The sequence below is a fragment of the Plectropomus leopardus genome, chromosome 17 (assembly GCF_026936395.1).
Source record: "Plectropomus leopardus strain MGB_pleo_1.0 chromosome 17, ASM2693639v1, whole genome shotgun sequence".
Classification (NCBI taxonomy): Eukaryota; Metazoa; Chordata; class Actinopteri; order Perciformes; family Serranidae; genus Plectropomus; species Plectropomus leopardus.
This window is the reverse complement of record NC_142192.1, coordinates 14,491,531-14,517,733: the sequence shown is the minus strand read 5'-3', so window position 1 is coordinate 14,517,733 and position 26,203 is coordinate 14,491,531. Positions and strand designations below refer to the sequence as shown.

Below are 26,203 nucleotides of genomic sequence, written 5' to 3'. Positions count from 1 at the left end.
GGCCCTGTCTAGAGCCAGTGTTTGATTTTCCTATACTGGGCTACTGTATAAACATGACACTTAAACAGGGCAGACTCTCCCTATGTAGATATAATGGCTCATTCTAAGGTCAGAAAACATACTTGTACTCAATTGAAAACCTTTAAGTGTATTAATTAAAATGCTGTGAGGGGGCAACTCACTAACTCACAACTCTTGCATACTTACAAAAACATGCAGAGCCACCACACAAACACACATGCACACACTGATGCACAGCATTAAAACGTTAAACTGAATTCTACTGAAATACTCCATGCAAGAAGAAGCATCACTCAGTTTTGTCATACTTTAATCGAATTCACTTTTATAAGAAGCATTTATAAAAATATGTTTGATTTATAGGTACGACTAGATTCCTGATATACAAGCATAGATATATTGTACAGTACATTGCGCATCACTGTATTTCATATCAAAGCATTCCGTTATCGGACGATACATACAGTTTACTATCTCGAAATCTGCATTCCATGAATCCATAATAAGACAGAGAGAAAGAATAAAGACACTGAGACTGAAGTTGCAGTAGCTCTTCAAATAAGCTGCATGCTCGGTTTGTGCTCACCACATCGAGGCATCTCATTGCATCATAAAATATATCCTTCCTTTCCGTTAGTTTAAAGGTCAGATGATTTCACGCAGATGTTTGTCATCTGAATTATGACCCAGCTCTCCTCGGCGGCTTTGGTTTGAGTTGATAAGAGGGGGTTTGAACCCATGTTTGCATAATCATTCATAAGCACAAACACCTCCCTCTTATGGTTAAAATGCCCCTCTTTTACTCCAGCGGCCCAGAAAAGGCGTCCAAGGCGGGAGACCTGGTTTCACTCTCTGCGGTCAGGATACAGTTACTGCCTATGCCGCAGGACATGTAGGAAGAAGTACATGCTGTCTTTGTCACCTGACAGCAAGCGGTTCATGAACCGTCTCTGTTTCAGTGTGTGCAAGTCGCCTTTGGTGACATGTTGTCATGGTGAAGCTGTGGTGTGTCCGTTGTAGGAGATCTGAGGAATGCCGTTACTGGAGTTATCCAGGATCTCCTGTAAGGGGACACACAAGAAAACTTAACATCAAGCTGTGCTCAAGTGCTGAAAACTGCAGTTACTCAAATGGCCACTTGAGTCTGGCTCCAAACGGAGTAAATTGACACCCATGTTAAAATGCCAAATTCACAGCAGAAATAAACATTTTTACAGCCTGGTACAAAAAGAGGTACTGGTTTTGGTAACTGATTTTCATGAATATAAATTTGGGGGATAGCTTTGGCTGGAGGAATTATGTTTTCTGTCCCTCCATCTGTCCTTGTATCTGTCCATCCCATTCTTGTGAATGCCATGTCTCAAGGTCACTGTGACTTCACAAAACATGCTTTAATATGAGATTCATACACTAATTATGACAAGATTCCACGCAAATGTCAAGGTGGCTATGTTCATTATTTTAAGGACTCCATGCTTAACATTCACTGCCCAAACACAAACTTTAAAATCCTCTCGAGCCACATTTTCTGTACTTGTGGATCTGAAGGCCAAACTGTTTACAAGCTGATCAATTAGAAGCTCTTATCCGATTTCATGTCCTACCTTCTCGGTCATCTCGTGTGAGTGGTGCAACGAGTGTTCCCTTTCCAGGAACATCCTCTGCTGCTCGGAGCTGGCCAGTCGACAGGTGAGCCATGTGGATAAGGTACAGGAGGAGATCCCTAAACAAGACAGGAAAAGGGAAACTTTCAGGAGAAACAATGGGAAAAAAATCTTTATAGTTGGCTTTCCTGTCTTTAGTTTTTTAATACTATTTTTTAGCCATGCTAAAGACATATCTGATGTGGGCATGCTAGATCAGAAGAACATCTGTTGGTTGGTTGGTTGGTTGGTTTGTTGGTTGGTCTGTCATTTTGGTCCAAACTAAAAATATTTCAGCAACTACTGGATAGACTGCTGTGATATTTTGTAAAGACATTCATGTTCCACAGAGTGTGAATCACAACTTTTCCCTTTAACAGCACCAGCAGGGCGAAGTTCTCACTTAACCACTGAAATATCTCGACAACCATTAGTTGGATTGCTCCCTTTAGACACTTGAACACAGATGCATTCTAACAATATTCCTATATTTTGATTGCATACACATGTCACACACAGTAGACATTAATAACTGTTATTGAATGAATTGTCCAGTGTGTTGCATTGCATCACATTGTGTCGTGTAATTTCTTGTTTACCCAGACAGGCCAGAGTCATGGCAGCCAGATGGATGGACTGCATGGAGTCTGGTCGTTTGTTCAGTGCGCGAACAAACTGGAAGTTGAGGATCCCACCAATCAGACCACAGATACAGCAGGCTGAAAATAGGATCATCTGAGGGACAGAGAGAATGGTTTATATTAATGCAAACAGCAGAATTGATATCCTGTCAACAAAACTGTAAACAAACTGACAAAATGTGATGGGACGGGAGATATACAAACTGCTATTGAGCTTCCATCTCCATCATTCTGCTGTTTTGGACGATGGCAGCTCTGATGAGTAATGCGTTTCAGTCAAAATAAATCTCATTTCCTATTAGAAAATTGGATCGCTCTCAAAGCACGCTGTCTCTTCCAGAAATATTGCACGGCTCGTAAATATGCTTGCATCACTCTCTTGTTTTTTTGTGTGTGTGTGATTTGTTTGGTAGACTGTTAGTGAGATTTTCCTTTCGGTACTTAATCACACACATTTTACGGATTACATCCTGAGAATAATAAAGCAGCTGGAAAACTCAACCCCATTATGAGAATCTATGTTTTTCCCAGCAGGATCTGATGGGAAAATGACTGCAGTTCATTACTTAGCATTCAGAATATGAAAATCCGTTTGATTCAATTTCACCCCCTGTATATTGTGCATGGATGTGAGTGTGTATTGTGTCTGGAGTTCAGGTTCTCTTTCATTGCTCCCAGTACAGATGCCTTTAGTGCCTTTAACCGCATGGAAAAGGGCTTCTCCAATTTCAGTCATTACCCGGTGAAGTGTGGAAAGCGGCTGGCAGGACTTCGGAGCCAAACCAACCTAATGCAATCATCACCCCTCAGGCAAACAAAGAGGGAGGGGATGGAAAACAATGAGGAGAGGAAGATGGAGCGAGTCAGAGCATTAAAACGACCGGCGAGGATGAGATTGAACAGAGAAGGTAGAGAGTTGGAAGGTGGATAGATGAGAAAGGGAAAGTCACGAGGATAAAGACGGTGACAGAGACGATAGGCGGGATGGGATAGGGTGAGACTGAGGGAGAGAAAGGTTGAGGGATGTCTCTGTTACAGCAGATTGTGCTGACATTGATCCATCATTAGTGCCCTCCCCGCAGGAGACAGAGAGAGAGTCAGAGAGAAACACGAGGACTCGGAGACACAGAGAGACTGCGACTGCGAATGCTGAGCTAAAAAGATGGAAAGAACGACAGAAAGAGAAGAGGAGAGGTGACTGCTTGTCTCCTCTGGTTTCCTCAGATGTCTGTTTCAGAGCGCATGGCATGCTCCTGCAGGACAGGACAACACACAAGTACCTTTGGGTGTTTGACACAATTAGACAGTCTTTACTTGTAACTTCTGGCTAGATAATGTGTCAATATTTATGAAACAGACCACATATTTGCATCCTTTAGACTTTATGTTTTGACTCATATTTTATGCTTGATGAGCGACAGCCAGTGGTAACTAAGAACGTTTACTCAAGCACTGTAGGATTTTTGCACAGAAAACATGAGAAGAGTTTATAAAACATGATGATTTGTTATAAATTAAATTACCAAATAGTTCATACGGACACAGCTGAAACAATTAGTTGACTAATCAGTTAGCCAACAAACTAATTTTTATGTAGTTTGATAAAAAAAAAAGTGTTTGTTTTTAAGGATTGTTCTGCATTGGGTACTTCTAATACTTTAAGTACATTTTTCTGACTGTACTTACTTTTACTTACTGCAACATTTTCGGTGCAGTACTTTTACTTGTACAGAGTATTTTCACAGTGTTGTATTAGTACTTTTACTTAAGTAAGGGCCTGCATACTCCTTCCACCTCTGGTGACAGCACACAACATCGTCAAGTCATTTCATTGAATAGTAGAGTATCTGGTGGTCAAAATAAGTATTTCAAAGTAAAAATATGTTTTAGTATATAATAATGAATAATTTTTAGGGTTTCATCTTCATCATCTCTAAAACACTACTTTGCCTCACAAAATACCATCTTCTCAGAAACTGTGTGTTTAAATCTACTCTGAATTTTTTTTTTTTTTGCCATAGAGGGCACCGATAACATGAATACTGTCTATAATTAATGGACAGGCCTGAAAACTCACCGATTCATGAGGATCTTACTGAATCTGAGCAGATTTGTTTTAGGTTAATGCCACCAAGAGCTTGAGATTTCAGCAAAAGCTGCAGGAGAAGAATAAGGCGGAGACTAAATCATGTCTAACATTACTCTGATTTCAATTTTTTACTTGTAAAAAAGAGTGTTCATTTTTCAAAAAGCACAAAATGATCAACATTTTGGGTAATGCGCTTATTCGCCTTCTTGCTGAGTCAGTTAGTAGTATATTAATAGTAAACTGAGAAGATTGATAGCACTCTTATCTGTTTGTGAAATCTGAAACTAAAACCAGCAAACAGTAAGCTTTGCTTAGCATTAAATCGGGAAATAGGGACAAAAAAAGGACTGTATATGAAGATGGATGACAGGACGTACTAAAAAGAGATATGGTATTTGTAAAGAGAGACCACAAACTAATACATATAAGAAAGGACATAGTTGTTTTGTTCCTAAGCGGCACAAAATAACTACAGTAAATTTATCTATGTACTTACAATAAGACCCGTCCTCTTTCGAGCACACAGCACTCCACACATCCCACAGACAAGAAACTGGAATGAGAGAGAGAACAACTGAGTAAATGAGCGGTTTCAAAGTTGCAAAACTACTGGTTGAGGAACTCTGTGGAATTTAAGCTATTTTCATGACTCCATTATCTCCGTGTTGACAGCAGGAAAAGGGTGAATGTATTCTTTACACTCGCTTATTCAGATGCAACTTTCTCCCTCTAAAAATAGAGTGTGTTATTGTGGGCGCTAGCAGGAAGCCACATTGTGCTGGATGTCAGTGATTCAGACTGAATGGGAAGAGCATGGTGGTGGATTACACTGGCAGAGTACACTTACAAGTAGGAGAGCACAATGAGCTGCAAGCTGCATTGTTTGGCAGAAAGTTGCTGGAAGAAATCATCTCTGTGTGAGTGTGTGTGTGTGTGTGTGTGTGTGTGTGTGTGTCAGTTTCAGTCTTATGGTCTGTTACAGTACACCTGTTGCAGTTTTACATTCATTTAGGACGTACATTGAAATCACTCTGCTTTAACTTAGAGGGTAACTTTGGTATTTTTCAACCTGGACCCCATGTTTTTGTGTTTAAGTGATCAATGGAGACAACAATTTTTGAAACTGAAATTGAATTGACTCAATTAAATTGCTGGGAAAAAAGCTGCAATTTAACCACTCAGGGCATTTGTGCATCATCAATTTACATCCACTAAAAGTGCTTGTGTTTGCCACTGACAGAAAGATTTTTAAATGTCTGACAACATTGTGGAACGGCTCACAACAAGATAGACCTTTAGGTCGATAGAGTAAGATTCCTTTTGCCACTGCCAATTCCACCGCATAGAGCCAGCATGTTTTCACATTCAACCGGGTGAATTAAGGTTTTATTTTAACCAAATCAGAGTAGGTGATTGTTGACCGTTTTTATTATTACTGGCTCTATAGACAAACTTTTAAGGACAGATTAGATCAAACAAAGATTGAGGATTTTGATTTAGAAATTACACACTCAAAATATAACTGAATGTAACAAATGACTTTCCAGTTATCAAAAGGTTGCCCAGTGACTTGGAACAATATTAAAGTGATGAATTACAGTAATCTCATGTATCCTTGTTCAAATCTGACAAATATCAGAGTTGAACAAGAATTACTTTCCCATTTCAGCAATGATCAAAGGTTGGACATTCAATCTTCTTCGAGGACAGCAGTCAGTCAGACTTAATGACTCCCAGCTCCTAACAGGAGATCTAAAGCTTTGGATAATCACGAGACAGGATGGCTGACTCAGCAGAACAGCTGTGAGGTTGAACACACACCTGTCACACTGCATAACAGCTTTGCAGCAACTTTATACACACACACACACACACACACACACACACACACACACACACACACTACATGCACTTACACTCAAATATTTGCCCTATATAATGTAATAATATCACAGTTTGCCTTTTTGTCACATACATAAACACACCTCAGGACTCTTTGAGATACTCCACACAAAAATCTGATATATCTTCATTTCTTCCTTTATTTCTCTGCTCATATATTGCCTACGCTCCAGGCACTTACAGTAACTCTCAGCAATAAGACAGACTGTGTTACCTCAGCTGGAGCAGCAGCCATCGTGAAGTAATTGATTCAAGGATATATATAGCAACTAAAATGCCAGAAACTCAACTTTTCATTGCTCTGCAGCACAATCAAGACAATGAGGACGAGAGCAGCGCTCTAACAAGAGGAGACATATGCAGAGGAGCGATTTTTCTTATAAAGCTTTGACCCTGCGGAGGACCGAGCAACTATTCAAGCATGAATGAATGAAACTGATCTTTAGCTCCGGCACAGAGGCATTTATAGGCCATATAGCAGTGTGTGTCTCTATAATATCTAATGGACAAACACAATGAAGGAGAGTATAACCAAAATATTAGGCTTCAACACACTGTGGGTCTCAATACTGGGGAATAGGCATAACTTCCAGTTAGTGATTATTAGATAAACAACCACTAGTATGAACAAAAACCAATTTAATATCTCAATCTTTCTCAAAGCAAAAGCTTGTCACTGTGCCCTACAGAGCTTCAGAAGTGTTTGATATAAATAGAGCCTTGAGCCATGGAAAAGCCCCTTATTAGGAGGACTGTTTTAAGAAAATAGCTGATTTGTACTTTTTTTTAAGTGTTTATATATGATTTTTGTCAGTTCAAAGGGTGAGTTAACCCTTTGAAACCTGCAGTAACATCACTTTTGCGTGCTGCTTTTGTACACGTTTCACATGTATTTATAAACCTTTTTAAATTGATGCAATTTATCTCAAAAACATTGGAAAAGGTAATGGCAACTTTGTAATAAATGTTTCACAAATTGCAAGAAATTTGTAGATTTAGAGAATTATTTTTTTAAAAAAAACTCATAAAAACCTATATTTAAAATTATGTTGCAAAATTATTGTTGTTTTTTCAACTGTATTTCTTCTTTTTTCCTGTTTAAAAAAAACATTTTCAGGGATTTTTTTTCCCTAATTTCCATCTAATTTTGGAGTCATTTCTCCTTTCGTTGCTTGTAGCCTTCTTCCCATGTTTTAGAAAGAAATCAAGCCAATTCGCTCAGGTTTCAAATGGTTTTAAGTTACAGTCGTTTTATATGTAAGCATCAATATACAGAATTTATACGTATTTTATGCTCACATCTCCCACTTACAATCATAGTAAAACACCAATCCCCTTATCTGTCTTGCGTTTATAGGGCCAAATTATATTCACATTCATGCCTTATTTGAAATACTCAGAGAAATGGCCAACAGCCTGTACTCTACGAGCAATATTTTTTAGATGAAAGTACCAAGGCTGACAGTTCACCTGAGTTTTAAGTTTGCCTCTACTCTCCACAACACCCCTGAAGATACTTATCCTCTCTGAAAGTAAATAAAGGAGAGTAAGGGAAAAAAGTTGTTCCCAGGACGTACACAGAGTCCGCTCCACACCGGGGACGCGTCGCCCTGCTGCGGCTTGTGCTCGCCCCGGACCCAGCTAATGCCCACGGCTCCCAGGACAATGCTCGCCACACCCAGGCCCACCTCCACCACGGACAGCAGGAGCAGGCTCCACAGGATCTTGCGGCTAGAGCACATCCTGCCCCGGGCATCTCTCCAGCGAGAGACAGGAGTCCGCTTCTCGGTGCTCCGAGTGCGGCGAAGCTCTATTACTGCTTCATACGCAACCGGGAAAAAGGGGTTATCCGAACAAGTAGGTCCAAGTAAAGCTGAAAGGTGAAAGCAAACAAAACTGGGAGAAGGGAAGCTGCCTCTGCGGTTGGATGGTGTTTGTAAAGACAGAGCGCTCCGCTGAAGTTCCTCCGCTTGCTCATGTGCGTGTGTGCAGCCTGGCGCTGTCCAAGGTACTTTAGCACCACTGCAAACACACACACACACGCACACACAATGCACGAATCCGCGCGCACGCAAACACGTGCGCAGTCCAGGGCCGTAGCCAAGAGACCACGAGTCGCAGCCTCCGCCCACATGTGGAAACATCCAAACACCAAAACACCTTCAGTCCTGAAGATCTGACTACATGACAGGCTCTGGAGGTAAGGCAATGCAAGTTTACTCATACAACACATTTAAACAACCAGCTTCATTTTTAGTTCTCACATCATTGAAAACTGTCTCAACAAACACACACACAAATCAATTTCTTTAAAAAAAAACACATCAACTGAATAATCTTCCAAATACATTTACGGCAAATAACACAAAAACAATGTGGAACATTTCTTTGGTCATAAAAAGTTCCAGCAACACATGTACATGCGTTGAGAAATAAGCCTAAATGTTTTAATGCCAGATCATTTCTCTGTCTAGCATTATTCTAATTTGTCCTTTTAATGTCTGCAGAGGAACAGAAGATTAATAGCTTCCCTGTAAGAACCACTTGTACACATCAGGTACAACTCTGTACACACTGTTCATGCCCATGTGGTGACAGGCCTGGCAGATAGCGTGTGCAAACTCATGACTGCCCTCAACAGGATGACGCGTGGCAGTAAAGAACTGTCGCCAATTAAAGTATCTCATATAAGTCTCATTATCCTTATCCAGTGACAGGAGGAACTCAGCCAGTGCCGCGGCATGCGGGAAGTCATTTACATGTATGAAGGAAGTACCTGGGGCAAAATCCTCATAGTTTGTTCTCGGTGGGCCCATAACTATCGGCACAGTCCCGGCTGCAAGAGGTCCATTGAACGTTTCAGTGATGTAATCTCTGTGAACTGGATCCTCAAAGGAAAGGTAGAATTTGCAGCTGCTGATAGTCAGGAAATAGTTCTCAGCCTTCAAGAGCTCGGCTGAGGATCTGTGAAAGACATCCACCTTGATGTGCTTTATAAGCTCTTTGTAGTACTTGTATCTCTCAGCTGATTTTGTTAGGAGGTTGTCGCCATCCACAATCAAACAAAGCAATCTCTCCTTCTTGGGTAGCACAAAATCTTCATCCGTGTTCCTCTTGAGAGTCAGTCGCCAGCGAACGTGGATATCCGCATCCTTCCTGTAGCTCAAGGTTAAATTAAAAAGGCCTTGAATGCCTTCAATTTTGCGCATGTTGGTAGGTGAGTCCATGTTAAACCAGATCCACCTCTGAAATCTGGGTCTGGGTGAGGTGGGGAGATTGGAGAGGTCATCCTGGATAGCTCTGTGAAACACCAAAACTCCATGAGCTGTGGAGTACAGAGATCTATCATCTGTGAGGTGGCAGCTGTCAATTTGGAAGAGCCTCTTGCAGTCTTGAAAATCAAACTTTTTGTTTTCAGGCCAGAACCACAGCAGCAGTATGGGCTTGTCTTTCTGTTGTGTCTCTGCAGGGTTGGGTTTTTTTGTAACAACTGATGTAATGGAAAAATTCCCCTGCTTTGTCCGCCGCCCTATATGAGCTGGGTGAGGATGACATTTTGGAGATGGGAATGACTTATAGTACATTAAAAACAGAATTATGAATCCAGCCAGCATGAGAGTCACTGCCAGGGTGACTCGTAGAAGACGATAAATGAATGCCATAAGTATATTTACTCAAGTGCTTTACTTTAAATCAACTTAAAAGGATAATACTGTAAACAAAAGTATGCATATATATATATATATATATATATATATATATATATATATATATATTGTAGTCAACTGCATTTATTTGAAAGTTTGAGTTACTTTACAGATGTAGATTATAAACACAAAATATAAATCAACCAATAAATTATGATGAATTATTATAGGCTTAGATACACAGCAGGACATAAAGTGAGCTCAACCTTTATCTCTGTTTGTTATTGTTTTTAATCTGTTGTCTTGCGTTTTAATGTGTTGTCAAATTTTAATTGTCATTGTATTTTAATAAATTTTAATCTATCTATCTATCTATCTATCTATCTATCTATCTATCTATCTATCTATCTATCTATCTATCTATCTATCAAAACATCATAACTCAGATCTAGTACATTATTCACAAACTGGCCACTGTAGTCAAGGAATACTTTTACTTTTGGTACTAAACATATTTTCATGTTAATACTTTTGTACTTTTATTTAATTGAAATAAAAACATTTACACTGTAGTATTGTTCCTTTTAATAAAATAAAATAGCGAAATACTTCCACCACTGGCCATATTAAACCTGCAAGGAAATAAGAAACCTGTATCAGAATCACTGGAAAAACATTCCCTCAATAAATTATTAGCAATAAATCATTCAGGTATTCTTTTTAAAGGTATCACACAGAGTTCAAAATGGTCTTAATTGTTTAAGTTAAAGGCCATAATCAATTAGGAATTCATAATGTTGAGGTCATGCAATTCTCGTTCCACCAAAAAGTGGTGTCAATGATCATTTTCAAAGTAGCAAAGGTGGAAAGTTTGGTCAAAATACTTACTTGTCTCGAGGAGCTGAAAATGATTTTGCTGCTTGGAAGGTAAGCGTGTGGATATTCTGCATAATCCTGACTGAAGCTGCACAGGTGTGACAAGTAAAACGCAGCCCAAGAATTTCTCTCATCCTTATGGGAGCCACTTCAAATGGGCCATCGGACTGACGCTCCACCTACTAATGAGTCTAACCAACCCTGTGTCAGAGCGGGCAGTCGAGCACTTGGAACTTGATTTGACTTTTAAATTATATTTATATAGAAGTTGTGTGTTTAGTTATGACGCATTTTAAAAAATCATGTTGAAACATTCATAATCCCTCTAAGATGAGACAGAGACAGTCTTTATTTGATAATAGTTTGAATATTTCAAAGTGTTGTTGACTTTAAAATCATTTAAATTAGCGGTATACACACAGGAGCATTAAATATGATCATTGTAATGCTATGAAGTAAACAGCGCAAAACTATTACATCTACAGAATTAAACAAATGTGAAATAATCAAAGTCACCTTACCCCTGTAAAATTCATACAAGACATAAACTATCACTGCCACTATCAGACATAAACACTGATTTATTTATGTGGACGTTACATGTGTAACAGCACAATCACAGAAAAGTGCTCCCTTATTAAACCTAGCAAATCATGTTTAACCCGATATATTTGCATCCTCATTCATCCTTCTCAGCTCCCCAGCTAACCTTTCACCCACATTAAGGTGTGTCTATAGAAAACTTAAACAAAGCATGAATGACCAAACGACATGACAGATTACTCTGAGCAAAGACTGCACGCAAACCAACAGAAGCATCTTTGTCTCCCTCTCAGGCGGACCTATACAGAACAATCTCTGCATCGCACAAACAGATAACAGGTGGCAGGAAGATGGATGAACCTGAGTGAGATGGACTTATTTCTGCAAACACTTCTGAACATTTGAGTTGGAGTCGATTACTCTGACAGAGCTGAAAAACTTAAGAACCCTAAAATAACACTAACAAAAAGGTGATCAAAACTGTTGTATATCCATAGTTACTGTTTGTGGAATGATTTAAATGCAGATGGCTGCACAATCCTTTATCCTTAAATTGAGCAGCGCTGTTCTGCGGCCACCTCTGCACAGCCTACAGCAGGAATGGGACAGCACCTCATATTCGCATGGACACACCAGTCCTTATTCACCGTAAAGCACTCAACTCCTCTCCTTCTCTCCCCAGAGTCCTCTGCTCTGTCAAATCAGCAAATGGAAAAAGAGCCTCCTGGTTAAATGATGCTCTCTAAGCCAAGTTTTAGTGAAACAAAGGATATTACTCTTCCTGATGCTGCACAGATGTCATTCAGTTTATATTCCAATGCCTATATAATGGGCGGCAGGATGTTAGTTTGACCGGTGCTCATTCTTCTTCATGTTTACTTTTGAAAACCTCCACCTGGCTAGCTAGCAGAAGTAACAGGAGGAGAGTTTACAGACTGAGGAGTTGATTTCCTCATCCCGATGAGTGACTGGCAGCCACACGCCACCACCATCCAACACCAACCACAAAAAGCTTCACCAACACTTGCAGGGTAGACGTAAGAGCCTAAGTTTAGCACACATTTAGCAAAGCTTGCAGAGAGGTGACTGGAGACGTCTGTGCCCACGTCATTTCCTTTCTTAGCAAAGCATAAGATGAGAAAAACAATGGAACTACAGCCAGCAAACGTTAGCTTAGCATAAAGACTGGAAACGGGAAAACCTGTTAACCTGGCTCTGTCTCCTACCTACCTCTAAAGCTAACTAACTAATGTTACATCAAGTTTTAAAAAAGTACAAAACCTAAAGCATAAAAATAGGTTCATGTGTGCGACTATTTTTATTTATAGCCAACCACAGCTGTTTCTCCCCATTTCCTGTCTTCATGCTAAGGTAATGGCAGCATGGGTTTAATTTAGCTTTACTAAAATTGACACACCACCTTGGGGAATTTCACCCCCAGGAAATCTTTAGGACGGTATACTCTACAAGGGATAAGGCCACACAGGCTCAAAATCACTTGGCCAAACAAACAGCAATTTTATTAATACTATATTATATTTTACTGTTACCTGCCATTTTTTAAAAAAGTATTGTTAATAAAAAGTTTGTCTCTGGCAAAGTGTTTTTGAGCCTGTGTGGTCTCTCTGCTTGTAGAGTTTACCCTCTTTAAGATTCCCTGGGGGTGAAATTACCTTAGGTAGTGCTGATGATTTTAGTGATTTTAGTAAAACTAAATTTAACCCTTGCTGCCTTGCCACACTAAGCTTACTAGCTACTGGTTCTGTAGGGAGATCATATAGCGTAAAAAAAAAAAAATCCCAAAATGTCTGAATGTTACAGTAACACTAAGAGGTTATTTTAACCATCCTGAAAGCTTTTAACAGAACACAGCATTCCTTTATGCCAAGTTATTGAATGAATATTAGTGTACTAGAGTGCATGTGTGATTAAAGGACATCCTCATTGATGTTTTCACATCGAGTACCACTTATAAAGGTCATGAACTACATTGAATTCCTTGTCTCTTGACATGTGTTTGCAGGCGAGGCAGACAGGTTGAATAAATTCATTGCCGATTGACAGGAGATGAGGCGTGACTGTGTAGAACTTCCTCCACTCAAAGTAACGCCTGTACGCCTCGTCCTTCATGTTGAGCAGAAACGCTGCCAGTGACTTTGCATCAGGAAAATCATTTATGTGAATGAAGGCGTCAGGGGGCAGGAACTGCTCATAGTTTTCTCTTGGCGGACCCAAAACTACAGGGACCGTCCCTGCCACGAGGGGCCCGTTAACCTTCTCTGTGATGTAGTCTCTGTGGATCGAGTTCTCAAATGAAAGGTAAAATTTACAGCTAGCAATGGTTGAATAATATTCAGCATAACTCAAACGTTTCCCTGTATAGGCTGTACCAAAGACGTGGATCTTAATGTGTTTGGACAGTTCGTGATAATATCTTTCTCTCAAAGCTGTTCCAGTGGAGTGGTCTTTGTTGCTGACGATCCAGCACACCAGTTTGTCTTTCTTGGGCAGAGCAAAGTCATCTTTCAGTTCTGTCTTCCTGATAGTGAGCTCGTTCCTCACCGTGATGTCAGCATCTCTTCTGTAGCTCAGCGTTAAGTTGAACAGGTTGGCCAGACTCGGTTTCTTCACTGTGTTTGTTGGGGATTCCACATTGAACCAAATCCACTTCTGAAAAGCTGGACGTGGCCCCTGCGGCATGTTACGTAAATTCCAGTCTATGTTTTTATGGAAGAAAATAACTCCCTGTGCTTTGCTGTAGAGCGATCTGTCAGCTGTCAGAATACAGCTATCAATGTTGAAGTAGATAGAGCAAGCTTTAAGATCAAACTTCCCTCCAAGAGGCCAGAACCACAGCAGGACTATGGGCTTTGCATTTGGATCCATGCCTTCATAATACTCCTCAGATGTAGGTGGGCAAACAGGAGATGAAGTCTCAAAATACAGAAAGAATGCGAGAACAGCGCAAATGAGGCCAAGTGCAGCCATAATCGTTAAGTATAGTGTTTTCTTGGGAGCTGGTGTCATTATCTGTGGAAGCAGAAAAATAATTATCACTTTGATAACTACACTGCACTTGGTTGCAGAAGTAAAGTGCCATTCATTTCTCCTGTAGTCAATGTTTCATGACTCACAGTTGGAGCAACTCTACAGCTTGGACAGGCAAGAAACTCTTCTTGTTAGAAAGAGAAAGAGTTTATGAGTTTATTTCAGAGGAATTCAGCAACCCTGGCAACATTTTTTTTAATGTCAGCAAAACATAAGCATGAGAAGTTTCAGTTGGTTGCAATCTTTAATCTTACCACTAGATGCCACTAAAACCTGAACACTACACCTTTTAAGAAATACATTAAATAGAGTTATTGTAAGTAACTTGTGGAACAGCAGCCATAACTTGTAAAGAAATTGCAATTTCTCTCATTTAAAAAAACCAAGATGTCAATATTCTCATTCAGTAAAGCTTATCAAAGTTCATTCTGTTCTCACCTTTACACAGAGTATACTGGTCCTATGTCTCCTTCTGGTTGTCGGTAGACCAACTGTGGTAGGCGTTTGACACACTTGAATACTGAGATATATGACCTCCTGAGCCCAACGAGAGAAACCAGTTTTATTTGCTTAGTGTTGACAATGCCTAGAAACGTTCTCACATGTTCCTGTAGACTGCCATTATGATCATCTCCTCCGTCATTCAGTATGATTATGGTCAAGGTGCTCCTTGACAGACAAACAGATAACAATGATAACACAGTTCGCAAAATGACTATCTTGTGAAATTGTGCACTTTAAACATGAAAAACTGATGGTCAACAAAGCAGCGATGTGCACCTGCAGAGGCCACTCAACTTTGTTAGACAAATGAAGGGGCCCCACGGAAAGCATGTTTACATATTATGGGCACGTGCAATTTGTAGTTCAAGGTGGAAGTCCAGGGCACTTCTTTGCCAGCTATTGTGAGAAAACTTTTTCTATGACTTGTAGACAATTCAAGAGCAATGACTTGGGGGACACGGTGACTCCACACAGACCAAATAATAGATAGTCTTGTATGGATAAACCAAACCAACCCTACCTTAAAATACACAATGGTGAGCACACACCCTCTGAGACATGCTTTTGGAGAGGCTGCAGAAAATGTTGTTGATGCCAAATAAGATCTATAACCGATACCAATACAGCATATATATATATATATATATATATATATATATATATATATATATATATATATATATATAGAGTAAATCCTAATCTCTGATTGGCTGATCCTGCTCAGAGCACATGTGATTTATCATGTGATCCCCTGAGAGCAGCTCTAACAGTAAAGGTCACTTTTTCACCTTGCTGTTAGTTAGAGCAAATCTGATAAATGTGTCTTATTGTTTACACACACCAAAGAGCCCTTCGAGGACTTACAGTAATCGTAGCGTCTTTTCTCCGTATGGAGACACTGGATCTTAAATAAAGCTTTCCACTGTCAGCATGCATTTCCCAGCCCTGTCTAAGAAAAGATACAAATTCAATAATTCCACGTATGGTAGGTTAGTCTCATCCTGAAATAAAATCAAAGCATTTGTGTGTGTGTGTGTGTGTGTGTGTGTGTGTGTGTGTGTGTGTGTGTGTGTGTGTGCATGTGGAGGGTTTTAAGAGATCAATGATCAGTCAACTTAATACAGAGTAAAAACGGCTACCGCAGTACACACTATAATCGAGCTGTGTGTTTCAGGGCTGTGTTTACATTTGGACTTCATGTTTTCAGCACCAGGATTATAAAAGTGGGCCACGACTAAGACGAAGATGATGACAGATGTAAGAGGTGTAAGAGATGATTTTATGTTAGGCCATTTCATCACAGGGACATATGGACATAAAGTAACAATAAACCAGTCAGAGTATCCTATAGAAAGCTTAAGTGACACTGAAACACCAGAACCAGAAGTCCTGTATGCGAAGTACTTTCCTAAAACACAACTGGGCACTGCTAACATGGCATGTCCAACCTGTTCTCGTCCCAAGTCATATATTGCAGCTTTGTAAGTGGACTTCCCCGTCTACATATTATGCTCCCTGTATCTGCTCTTTACATTTCATTGCTACTGTGATGCAAACAAATGCACATGGTGGGATTACGCTGCACGTGTTTATGTTTGGGCAACAACAGAACATGGCAGATACATCAGAAAATACACGTACTGGGATGGGTGGTTAGGATTAGCAAAATGAGGCACACAGTAAGGTGAAAAAGCATCACATTTGGACAGGAAGCAAACACCAGACTCCCACATTAAAGTCTGGGTTGTTTTGGACTCATCCACCCAACAGGTCCCCTCTTGCTCCTTATGTTATGTCGTAACTGATAACTGATGCCATCCTGCTGGGTATCATGCGGACACAAAAGGTTCTGTCTGGCCACGTTCTCAAGTGACGCTGCCCGTCTGTGTATCGTGCTGACGCTGCAGGTGCCCTCCAGTCGTCCGGTCTGCCAGCATATAATAAGACCATGCTGGGTCTGCCCGGCTGTGTTTTCAGCTGATGATGCTCAGAGGCCTATCATGCCTTTCTTTTTATCTTACACCAAAGACACTGCAAAAGCTGTGTATTTGGTGACTTCGGAATGAGAACAGGCTGGAAATATCACCAGACTTTTATATTTCTGTTTTTGATAGCCTTTACAAACCGACCTAGACATTTTTTCTTGATAGATTACAGCAAAAAGTAGCAAAGATGAAGATGTAAGATTTATTTTTGTCTTAAACTATTGTTTTTTTTAATTAATAAAAAATTAAATTCCAATAGCAAGCATTGTAGTGGATACTCATTTATCTAGATGGATAATAAACCCCAGGAACATGTTTGACTTTGCCAAAAAACTAGATTAGAAATTGCACTGAGTTACTTCTGGCCAGCCTGGATGTGGCATCAGGACATTGGCTGTCTGTCACGTTTCTGGAATATTTGGTTACGTTTGCATGTTTTATAGGAGCGGCTTTGGGAGAAAGTCGCTGTTCATTTCACCAACAGACTTTTATTAGTCTGGGATAAGATGCAGCCTTTGGCCCATTGCCTGACCCGTACAGAAGCTTCTAATCAATGGCAGACTTGATGACACACTGAATTTCTCTCTCTCCCCCTTTACTGCCTTTCAAACAAACATACATTCACCTCCTCAGTCTCCAGCATCTCAGCCCCGATTTTTTTTTTTAACCCAAAACAGCAGAGTTTTGAGTTTTTTTGAGGTTTTTTAATGTTGGCAGTGTGGTAGGGCTGTAACCTTGCTGTCCTGAACACTGCAGTGCGTTAAAAATAAAAGTGCTTAATGTCAGGTCCTCTGTCCCCCTAATGATTTCATTGATGATAACAGCTCCAGATGGCTGGGTGTGTATTGGCCAGACAGGAACCTCCATGCTAAAACTAGAATATGTGAATAAAACAGTGCAGAGCTACTTTTGGAGTGTATCTTAATTTCTGTGTGTTGGTGTGGGCGAGGATTCCCACATGCACTAAGGTTTAGGTTGCTGTGGGTTAAAAGTTCAAAATAAATGGCAAATTTCAACATGCTTTCCACATTGTTTTCCATCATTTGAGGTTTGACTGTTGCTCTTTTCATCATGTCACCCAGTGTAGCCAGAAGGGAACTGCTGAACTAACAGCAGAGGCTTACAATTCTCATACTCAGAGAAAAATCATCGTATGCTAGTCCTAAGCAGGAGAACAAATAGGGGAAATGTTTAGTATTCCATTTGAATTTTAAGCTGAACAATGATTTTTTCTAAGCCTAACCATGTGCTTTTGTTACCTAAACCTAAGGAAATAAACCTAAAAATGATGTGTTTCACCTTCATTTAAAGTTTATTTTGAAAAAGACCGTATGCATGTTACAAGCAGAGACTGTGCATTTCCTGTGAAAATTAAAATGTGTTGTGAAAAGACACAAAGCGTATAACAAAAGTAAACTGGCCGTCCCTGAGCATCCAAGACAGACACGGCCGAATACTAGCGCATCCTATTTGGACATTTAGGTCCACTGAAAAAGCAGCCATATTTGAGGACTTTGAATGAGAACGTGTTGCCTCATCGTCTGCAATTGTATTGTTTATCTTGATGAATGAACCAGTAGCATCCACATTATTGTGGTGGATGGAGATGTGCATTATTTTGCGTTTTCTTTTGCAGATAAAATCCATGCTACATTTGGATGAAAACCTGGCTAACATTTGCAGACCAAAAAAGCTAGCCATTCATTTTTACACTCTGGCTTTTGAGGGGGAAAAAGTGTTAATTATTGAACTTTGTTTTATTGAATTTTGTTACCTTTGGACAGAGCCAGGCTCGCTGTTTAATATTGGAAAATTATTTGATCTGCTAGGATATTATGAAGAAGTAATAGTGAGTGAGTGAGTAGTAGTGAGGAAAACTATTAAATATTTAAGTTTCATTCTTTTATAGCATAAAGTTTACTCATTTTATTATTCTCTACTTATTATTATTGTCTATTATTGCCCACTAGTCATAAACACAGAAAGGAAGTACAGTATGTTGTTGTGCTGAAGTCTGCTGTGTAAATAAATGAGCAGACGGCAAAGCAACATGGCTGTTTAACTGCTATCATTCCCATTTCCGTTCAACACATATGGCTTTTTCCCATTCATCCTTCAGATTTGGTTATTAATAGAAATTAGTGAGGATGACCAATATGCTCTACAGATTGTACTAAAGCAGTATTGATCTTCCAATCTAATTCTCAGCAAGAGCGTGTATAAGTTTATTTCTCGAAATGTCAACTTTTTCCTTAAAAGCTATCATGCAAAAAGGTACACGGTGAAGAAAAAGAGGGCAGAATCGAAACATGTCACATTCAATTCATCAGAGACAACTCCCAAATGTTCCTTTTTTCTTACCCTTCACTCAGTGGATTATTTTTGATAAATTACCGGCAGTGTGTGTGTCTCTGACTGTGACTGGATCACAGGGGCGGGCATCTTTGTCACAGGTCAGGAGAAACAGGTTTGGAACCAAACGCAGAGGCAACAGAGGAGGCAGCAGGAGGAGTTCAGTGGTTTCATTAGAACAGGGCTGACCAGAGGGAGTGCCGAGGCAGGCAAGTAACAAGATTATCCAAATGCCAAGAACACAAAACACTTGAAGAAAACTAAACTAGCACCAAAAGCTGGAAAGCTCAAAACAGATGACTCAGAGCTCAAAACTCAAAAAAACAAACTTAAGACTGAGAAATGCAACTCACTGGGAAAACACGGAAAATGAACTGACAAAGAACAGAAGAACTGGGCTGGTGTACATAGGGAATGAATGATTGGAAGTACAAACAGGTGAGCAGGAGGTGAGGTGAAAAGTCGTTCGGGAAAGGTGAAGCAATCAGGGCGGGGTAAAACAATCACTAAAGCAGGAAGACACATAGACAGTCAGTAAACCAGCGATGACACGTGTAGTGAAACTACAAAATAAAACAGAGAACGACCCGAACGTAAACTCAAAATCAACTTTAAATGGTCATATTTTGTATTTAGTTTAACTCTTTGAAACCTGGGCTTTCAAAAATGGAAGAAGGCAATAATCAAAATGGGGAACGTTTTTCCCACAACACAACACACTCACTCGTATTCTCATTTTAACACTGTAAAACAGCTTGAGTGAATTGCAGTACATGGCCATAAAAACCGAGAAAGTACAACAGAGAGGTGGAAACAGAGATAAAATTCTTCTTTAAAGTGAGACCTATTGGATACATCACCGTGACACTCTCATTCCTACTGGGTTGATTGAGGGGATTTTAGTCGCATGTTTCTTAAGATACAGTTTCTTTTTTAAATTAGTGTAAAAAACAATTCAATTTTTATTTTTCAATTAATTAATTAATTTATTATGATTGATATTATTATTATTATTACTTATTTATCCATTTTATATGTGTATTATTTATATAATTTTGATTTATTTATTTATTCACCTCATTCTTTTTATTTATTTATTATTTACTTTATTTGGTTATTATTATCATTATTACTACCAGTATTATCATTATCATGATTATTGTTATTGGTTATTGTCTTTTTGTTGCATTTATTTATTTATCCATTTATTCCTTTACAATATTACTGCGATTCTCCCTCTTGGAAATGTTGGCTCCACCTGCTGGGATGTACTGGAGTTTGTTGCATGTGTGGATACAATTAATTACACATGAGATCTTCTTTGTGTTATTGCCAATGTACATACTGCAGAAGTGCATCCATCATGTGGCAATAATAAGAAACTCTATATCGGAGTGCTGCCCTATTTTGACTGCTCCCAGCTTTTTAAAAAAAATATTTTCTAAATCTACATATTTCTTGTAATTTGCAGGAAATTTCTAGCAAGTTGCTCATTGCCCTTGTTACCATGTTTTCGGGAAAAAAAATCAACATAAAATAAATCTTTTAAAAAAAGGTATCTGAAAGGGTTAATTACCCTCAGAACGCCAAAACCCTTAAGTGGGTTTAAAAGTTGGCTGTTTTATTTAAAAATCTCCATAATCACACCATTTCTCATATTCAGAAACTGTGAAATATGATTATTTATGGTGAATATAGGGTCATGCATTTCCCCACTCAGGGAGGCTCACGGAAAACTACTTGTAGCTCTGAGGAGGTCACAACCCAGCGACCCTCTACTCTGATAAATAAAGCACTGTGAGGCATATTGCTTTCTGTTCGGCTGTTGCCTCTTCCCTGCTGCACTCTGAAGCTCAAGGGGGTTGAAGAGAATGATTCAAATCTGCAACTCATTTGAGCAGGTTGTCATTTTAACTGTGGATTGTTATTCCTGCGCTTTTCAGAATTGTATTATTACAATGATGAAAGCTGAAACTCCTGGGAAAAAATGACACACACCACTGTGCGCTCTCCACATACATATCTGGCCCAAAGCAGCAGAGTTGAGATACATAAGATATATAAACTTCTATCCAGCTAAGTGGATAAAAAGAGCTGTTATCAGGAGGTGCCTGGAACTACGGTGTCCCCAGAGGCCCATTATAAGCTTCTCAGTGGTGCCATCCACTCTCAGTGTGGCTCTGAATCATTAGGAGATACAGTATATGGCTGCTGGCCCATAATGAGCGCAGCACCAGGCAAACGTCAATCTGTCATTGCTCCCGGGAGACGGGAGGAGTGAGGGAGATCGAAGGCGCCGTGGGCCACTTGGAGTTTGCCTTTGTATCTCAGATGCTCCGGTGTAGGTGTGACATGTGCATCAGGTTAGACAGGTGACTGCTGTTAAATTGTCTCCTAGAGGAATATCTGAAGTGGTCTGACACTGTTTTCTGACGCTGGATCGTTACATGTTTCGGTCTATTAGTAGATGGCACCAATTCCCCTCGTTGTTCTTGAGAAGGACAGAGATTAAACAGCCACTGCACTCCCACAGCACAAGTCTTTCTATCATAGTGATGCGAATTCCTGATAATCAGGGAAGAAAATCCCACAGTGTCTGCAGGCATGCTCAGGCTGACGCCTGGAACAGAGAAAATTGGTTTCACGTCTTGTTAATTGAAGAAAGGCAGTTAAAACAATTTCATTCTCTGTCAATTTTCAGATAGGTTTGTCAAATGCATACCACCATTCATCATTCATCTAAATATGTCCTCATCTCAAGTCAGCAATATCGCAGTTTTTTTCATTTTCACACTTAAACATAAGAAAGAGGTACATCTACATCTACATGTCTTATGTCTTCTTTTATTCTACGTGAAAATGACATAGATTCAATTATGTCCTCCTGCAGGGGAAGGCAGCTCTATTTGTATAGCACATTTCATACAACGGGGCAATTCAAAGTGCTTTACGGAGCAAAAAATATTTATTTATTCATTTGTTAATTTGTAAGGGAACATGTACAATGGACATTAATCTCAGATTGTGAAAAGATGTATTGTACCAGATACAGCTTTTATCTAATTTCCATCCGCAGTCCCTGTGGCAGGCAGACACAAGTACGACTTACATTAGGAAGGGTGGGTAAACATAAGGTGGTGCACATTAAGACATCATATAAAACATAATACAGCATACCGATTTACAACAAAAAAAGTAAAGACATTAAATCAAAAAAAGGAAAAATTTGTTACCAAATAATTTGCAATTTTAAAAATAAAACTTAATAAGAATAGCAGAAGTAAAGTCTGACCTGCTACATCATGAAGCATCAAGACCTCTCAGGTGATGTGGGACAGGTCTGCTTTGTGTCCCCCGAGTCAAGACCCAAAATAGAGCACTGTTTCATTTTCATGCACCATATATCTGGAACAAACTCCAAGAAAACTGCAGGTCTCAGTTCTTCTAAATAAAGGCTGGAGACTTTTTTGTTTGACGCCGCATTTTTTAAAATCAAATATTTATTCATTTCTATCACTGCACAATAACTTTTATTCCTGCATTTTATACCTGCCTTAGTCTTGTATTTAATTCCTAATCCCCAATTCTTTAATGGCATTTTTAATTGTATTAAATGTCCATTTATAATGTGTTTCTTTTGCACTTTGTCTCGATGTTTTGATGTTTTATGGAAAACACTTTGAATTGCATTGTTGACGAAATGTGGTATATAAATAAACTTGCCTTGCTTCAAGTACTTCAGATTAGCTCAGACTTGACTGACTACTAAAGTAAAATGCTTGATGCACATGAATGGACAACAACATAACTTTTACCTTTTATACATTAAGTGCATTTTCACAGTCACACAGTCACACACACACACACACAGCAGAGAGAGAGTTATAAAATATAGCATAGACAGCAGTCTGCCACTTAAGTCAGCCATGTGAGAGGACCCTGTTACACACACATCATTAACTCATTGCATCAAACACACACACGCACATGCACGCACACACACACACACACACACACACACACACACACACACACAGCAGAAGCTCGATAGTGTGTAAATTGTAAGTGTTTGTCACACATCTGTCTGCCAGAGGCTCCAGATGGTGTGTGGCCACACCTCTTTCTGTTCCAGTCAGAGGGGATATGGCAAGCTGGTCATCCATCGCAATCCTGAGCTCCAGATGTTTCCAAACACAAACACACACATGTCTACACACCCACACACTGTAACTGCTTTGCTGTCAGACAGGAGTTTGGATTATTCATGGCTTATATCCTGTTGCATTTTTTTAAACATTTCCTTTCTTCGGTCAAGGAGCGAGAGTAAAACAGGAGAGGTTGTATTTCACCTCCTGCTGATGACTTAGGGAAAGTGCCTGAACCTGAGAGGATGGTGTGCATCAGTGTGTGTCTGTGTATGTGTATGGGATGAGGCTGGGTTGGCAGGAAAAGGAGGCAAAGGGGGGGGGGTGAATAGAGAAGCAGTGTCGAGTCCCCTGTAGAGGAATGGAAGGACGAAGGAGGACATGGAGGAATGAAGGAGAGAGGAGCTGAGGGATGAAAGAAGATGGAGAGGAGGAGGAGATGAAGACAGATTATGCAATCAATCGATAGATTGTTACAGTGTGAGCTCTGACAAAGACAACCAATTCTAAAATCAATCCACCCTCTGGGGCTCACAGCAAAGCAGCACTCCAGTCTGCTCTCCCTTATTGTTTCTCTTATTCTGCTCTTCCTTCTTTCTTTTTTCCTTTTCAATGTCTTCTTCTTTTACCCTTAGAAACCTGAGCAAATTGGCTTGATTTCTTGAAAAAAAAAATACAATGAGCAACCAAAGAAGAAATTACCCCCAAACTAGCAAGAAATTATTAAAAAATAAAATAAGACAAAATAAAAAATAAATGTATAAAAAAGGTTTAATAATAATAAGGTAAACAAAACTTGGAAAAACTGCTTTAAAAATCATCATTTGTAACATAACTTTAAATATGTATTTATTACAAGTATAAAAATAGTTTTTCCCTACCTTGTTTTACTTTAAAAGAATATATATATAATTTTTTTTTTTTACATTTATGGAACATTTCTTACCAATTTGCTCAGGATTCGAAGGTTTAAATACTCGTGAAGGGTGTCTGGAAGCAGCAAAAAAAAACTGCAGGTTTAAAAGGGTTAAATTATGTGGTAGAAGCACACCCTCCAGCTCCCCTTTCACCCCCTGACTCAAAGCCAGCACTCCCTCTGTCAGCTCCTGACAGGATGCCAGACTTGCTAAGCAGACGATGAGACAGTGTTGGTCATGGAAGGTCAAAGGTCACATGGGTGGCTCACTTAATTAGTGCCTTTACTGTGAGAGAGGTTAACAAAAAGGCTTTAAGAAAAAGGGATGCTGTACGATTAATTGGCACTTGTTAGTGTCTGTTAGCGAGTGTGTGCAGAAGATGAGTGCACCTTCAATGCAATGTGTCTGAGCTTTTAATCACCTGTCACATCTGTCAAGAAGCATGAAGTAGAGTAATCATTTCCTATTTTGTAAGGCAAGCAAAGCACCGTGTGTGTGTGTTTGTTGGCTAAAGCGATGAGCATGCAGCGTGAAAATGTGCATTTCTTCCGACTGCTGGGCATGTTGCTGTAGTCGGAGCCAGGAGACTGGTGGAGGAATGCCCTTGAACTCAGGACAAAAACGACACACCAAACAAGCTGGCATCGCTCCCAGTCTCTCAAAAACACAACTGGAGTCACAGAGAGAGAAAGAGAGCGAGAAAGGCTCTGATGCCACTCAGCGTTAACTCTTACAGAATGGGGTAATTTGAGGGATTTCTTTTTGTTAATAATTTTCTCTCCTTATTTTCTGCTGGTGAACAAAGCACTGACAGAGAGTAACAGAAAAAAATAGACATGACCATGGCAGACTAGAGCAACCCAACAGCAAGAAAAAATGCTGGAATTGCATGTTTATGCAAACCACTGATATGTTACATTGCATGTTATTATTTAACGCAACTTTCAACAATGTGCTGGTTGACATATGGTTATGTTTATGAAAAAAAAGCAAACACCTAGTTACAGTCAGGAAAAAATCGTGCTTTGGCTTAAAATACCCAGTGTGTGGGGCACTATCCTTGCAGAAAAAGCAGCATTGTCACAGTAAAAAAACAACTACTTTTATTGCCAATATCCAAGCAGGAAAAAAAGCAATGTCTCAATAAAAAAACAAACACTTGGTACCCATTGCTCAGCAGGAAAAGCAGTGATGTCTCAATAAAAAACAACTACTTTTTGTGCCACTATCCCAGCAGGAAAAACAGTGACGTCTCCGTAAAAAAGAAAAAAATCACATTTTGTGCATTAAATTCCGCTGCAAATGCAGAGTCAAGTTGCTACAAAACATATACATTTAGTGCCCAAAGAGCAACTGGTAACACAGCAATGATTTGTTCAATTCCAACTGGTTTTGTTGTTTGTTGGTCTCAAAACGTTGCTTGCAGTGGTCTGCATCTCACCTCAGTGTGAGCTTTCCGGTATTTGTAGCAGGGATCTGCTATTCAGAAATAACAAACCGTAAAATGCCATAATCTACCAATATGAATTAAAAATTCAATAAAGCCGTGTAATTAACTGAGCTGACCAGCTTTTGTCTGCAGCTTCATATTACAGTAAGTGTTCATGAGTTGTGTCAATCTTCTTTAACTCTAAGCAGAAATAAAATCAAAGACTAAATGTAACAAACAAAATGTAAAACATTCCTTTAGTTTACTCTCCTGTACTCAGTGAGGAAGACTAAAATAAGCCTCCCACACACACACACACACACACACACACACACACAACTGAAATCATGAATAATAACATCTTTCCTCCCTGTGGACACACACACACTTAGACACGCAATTGAGCGGCTAACAACACACAGAGGTATAGATGAGATCATTATAGCAGAAATCAATGTGGT

The 26,203-nt window shown here is 39.5% G+C and overlaps 3 protein-coding genes across 3 annotated transcripts; all 3 read right to left on the bottom strand.

The window, feature by feature from the left end:
• Nucleotides 1-314: 314 nt before the first annotated feature.
• tmem196 (transmembrane protein 196) lies at nt 315-8,281 on the bottom strand. Its single transcript, XM_042505914.2, has 5 exons — nt 7,874-8,281; nt 4,891-4,947; nt 2,264-2,399; nt 1,626-1,744; nt 315-1,082 (listed from the first exon to the last, which is right to left on the bottom strand). Exons 1-5 carry the CDS (start codon nt 8,036-8,038, stop codon nt 1,011-1,013), a joined length of 549 nt encoding a protein of 182 aa, XP_042361848.1. The 5' UTR covers nt 8,039-8,281; the 3' UTR covers nt 315-1,010.
• A 534-nt stretch (nt 8,282-8,815) lies between these two features.
• LOC121958173 (4-galactosyl-N-acetylglucosaminide 3-alpha-L-fucosyltransferase 9-like) lies at nt 8,816-9,958 on the bottom strand. Its single transcript, XM_042507044.2, has one exon. It carries the CDS (start codon nt 9,956-9,958, stop codon nt 8,816-8,818), a length of 1,143 nt encoding a protein of 380 aa, XP_042362978.2.
• A 3,261-nt stretch (nt 9,959-13,219) lies between these two features.
• Nucleotides 13,220-14,340, bottom strand: LOC121965136 (4-galactosyl-N-acetylglucosaminide 3-alpha-L-fucosyltransferase 9-like). The gene has a single exon (XM_042515298.2). It carries the CDS (start codon nt 14,246-14,248, stop codon nt 13,316-13,318), a length of 933 nt encoding a protein of 310 aa, XP_042371232.2. The 5' UTR covers nt 14,249-14,340; the 3' UTR covers nt 13,220-13,315.
• Between the last annotated feature and the right edge of the window lie 11,863 nt (nt 14,341-26,203).

What these genes read in the sequence shown, in the direction of transcription:
- LOC121965136 (XM_042515298.2), bottom strand. Translation starts at nt 14,248, where the DNA reads ATGGATCCAAATGCAAAGCCCATAGTCCTGCTGTGGTTCTGGCCTCTT.
- LOC121958173 (XM_042507044.2), bottom strand. Translation starts at nt 9,958, where the DNA reads ATGGCATTCATTTATCGTCTTCTACGAGTCACCCTGGCAGTGACTCTC.
- tmem196 (XM_042505914.2), bottom strand. Translation starts at nt 8,038, where the DNA reads ATGTGCTCTAGCCGCAAGATCCTGTGGAGCCTGCTCCTGCTGTCCGTG. An exon ending in CGGTGTGGAGCGGACTCTGT is followed by an intron (nt 4,948 to 7,873) that starts GTACGTCCTGGG and finishes CTCTCATTCCAG; the next exon opens with TTTCTTGTCTGTGGGATGTG. An exon ending in CACACGAGATGACCGAGAAG is followed by an intron (nt 1,083 to 1,625) that starts GTAGGACATGAA and finishes GTCCCCTTACAG; the next exon opens with GAGATCCTGGATAACTCCAG.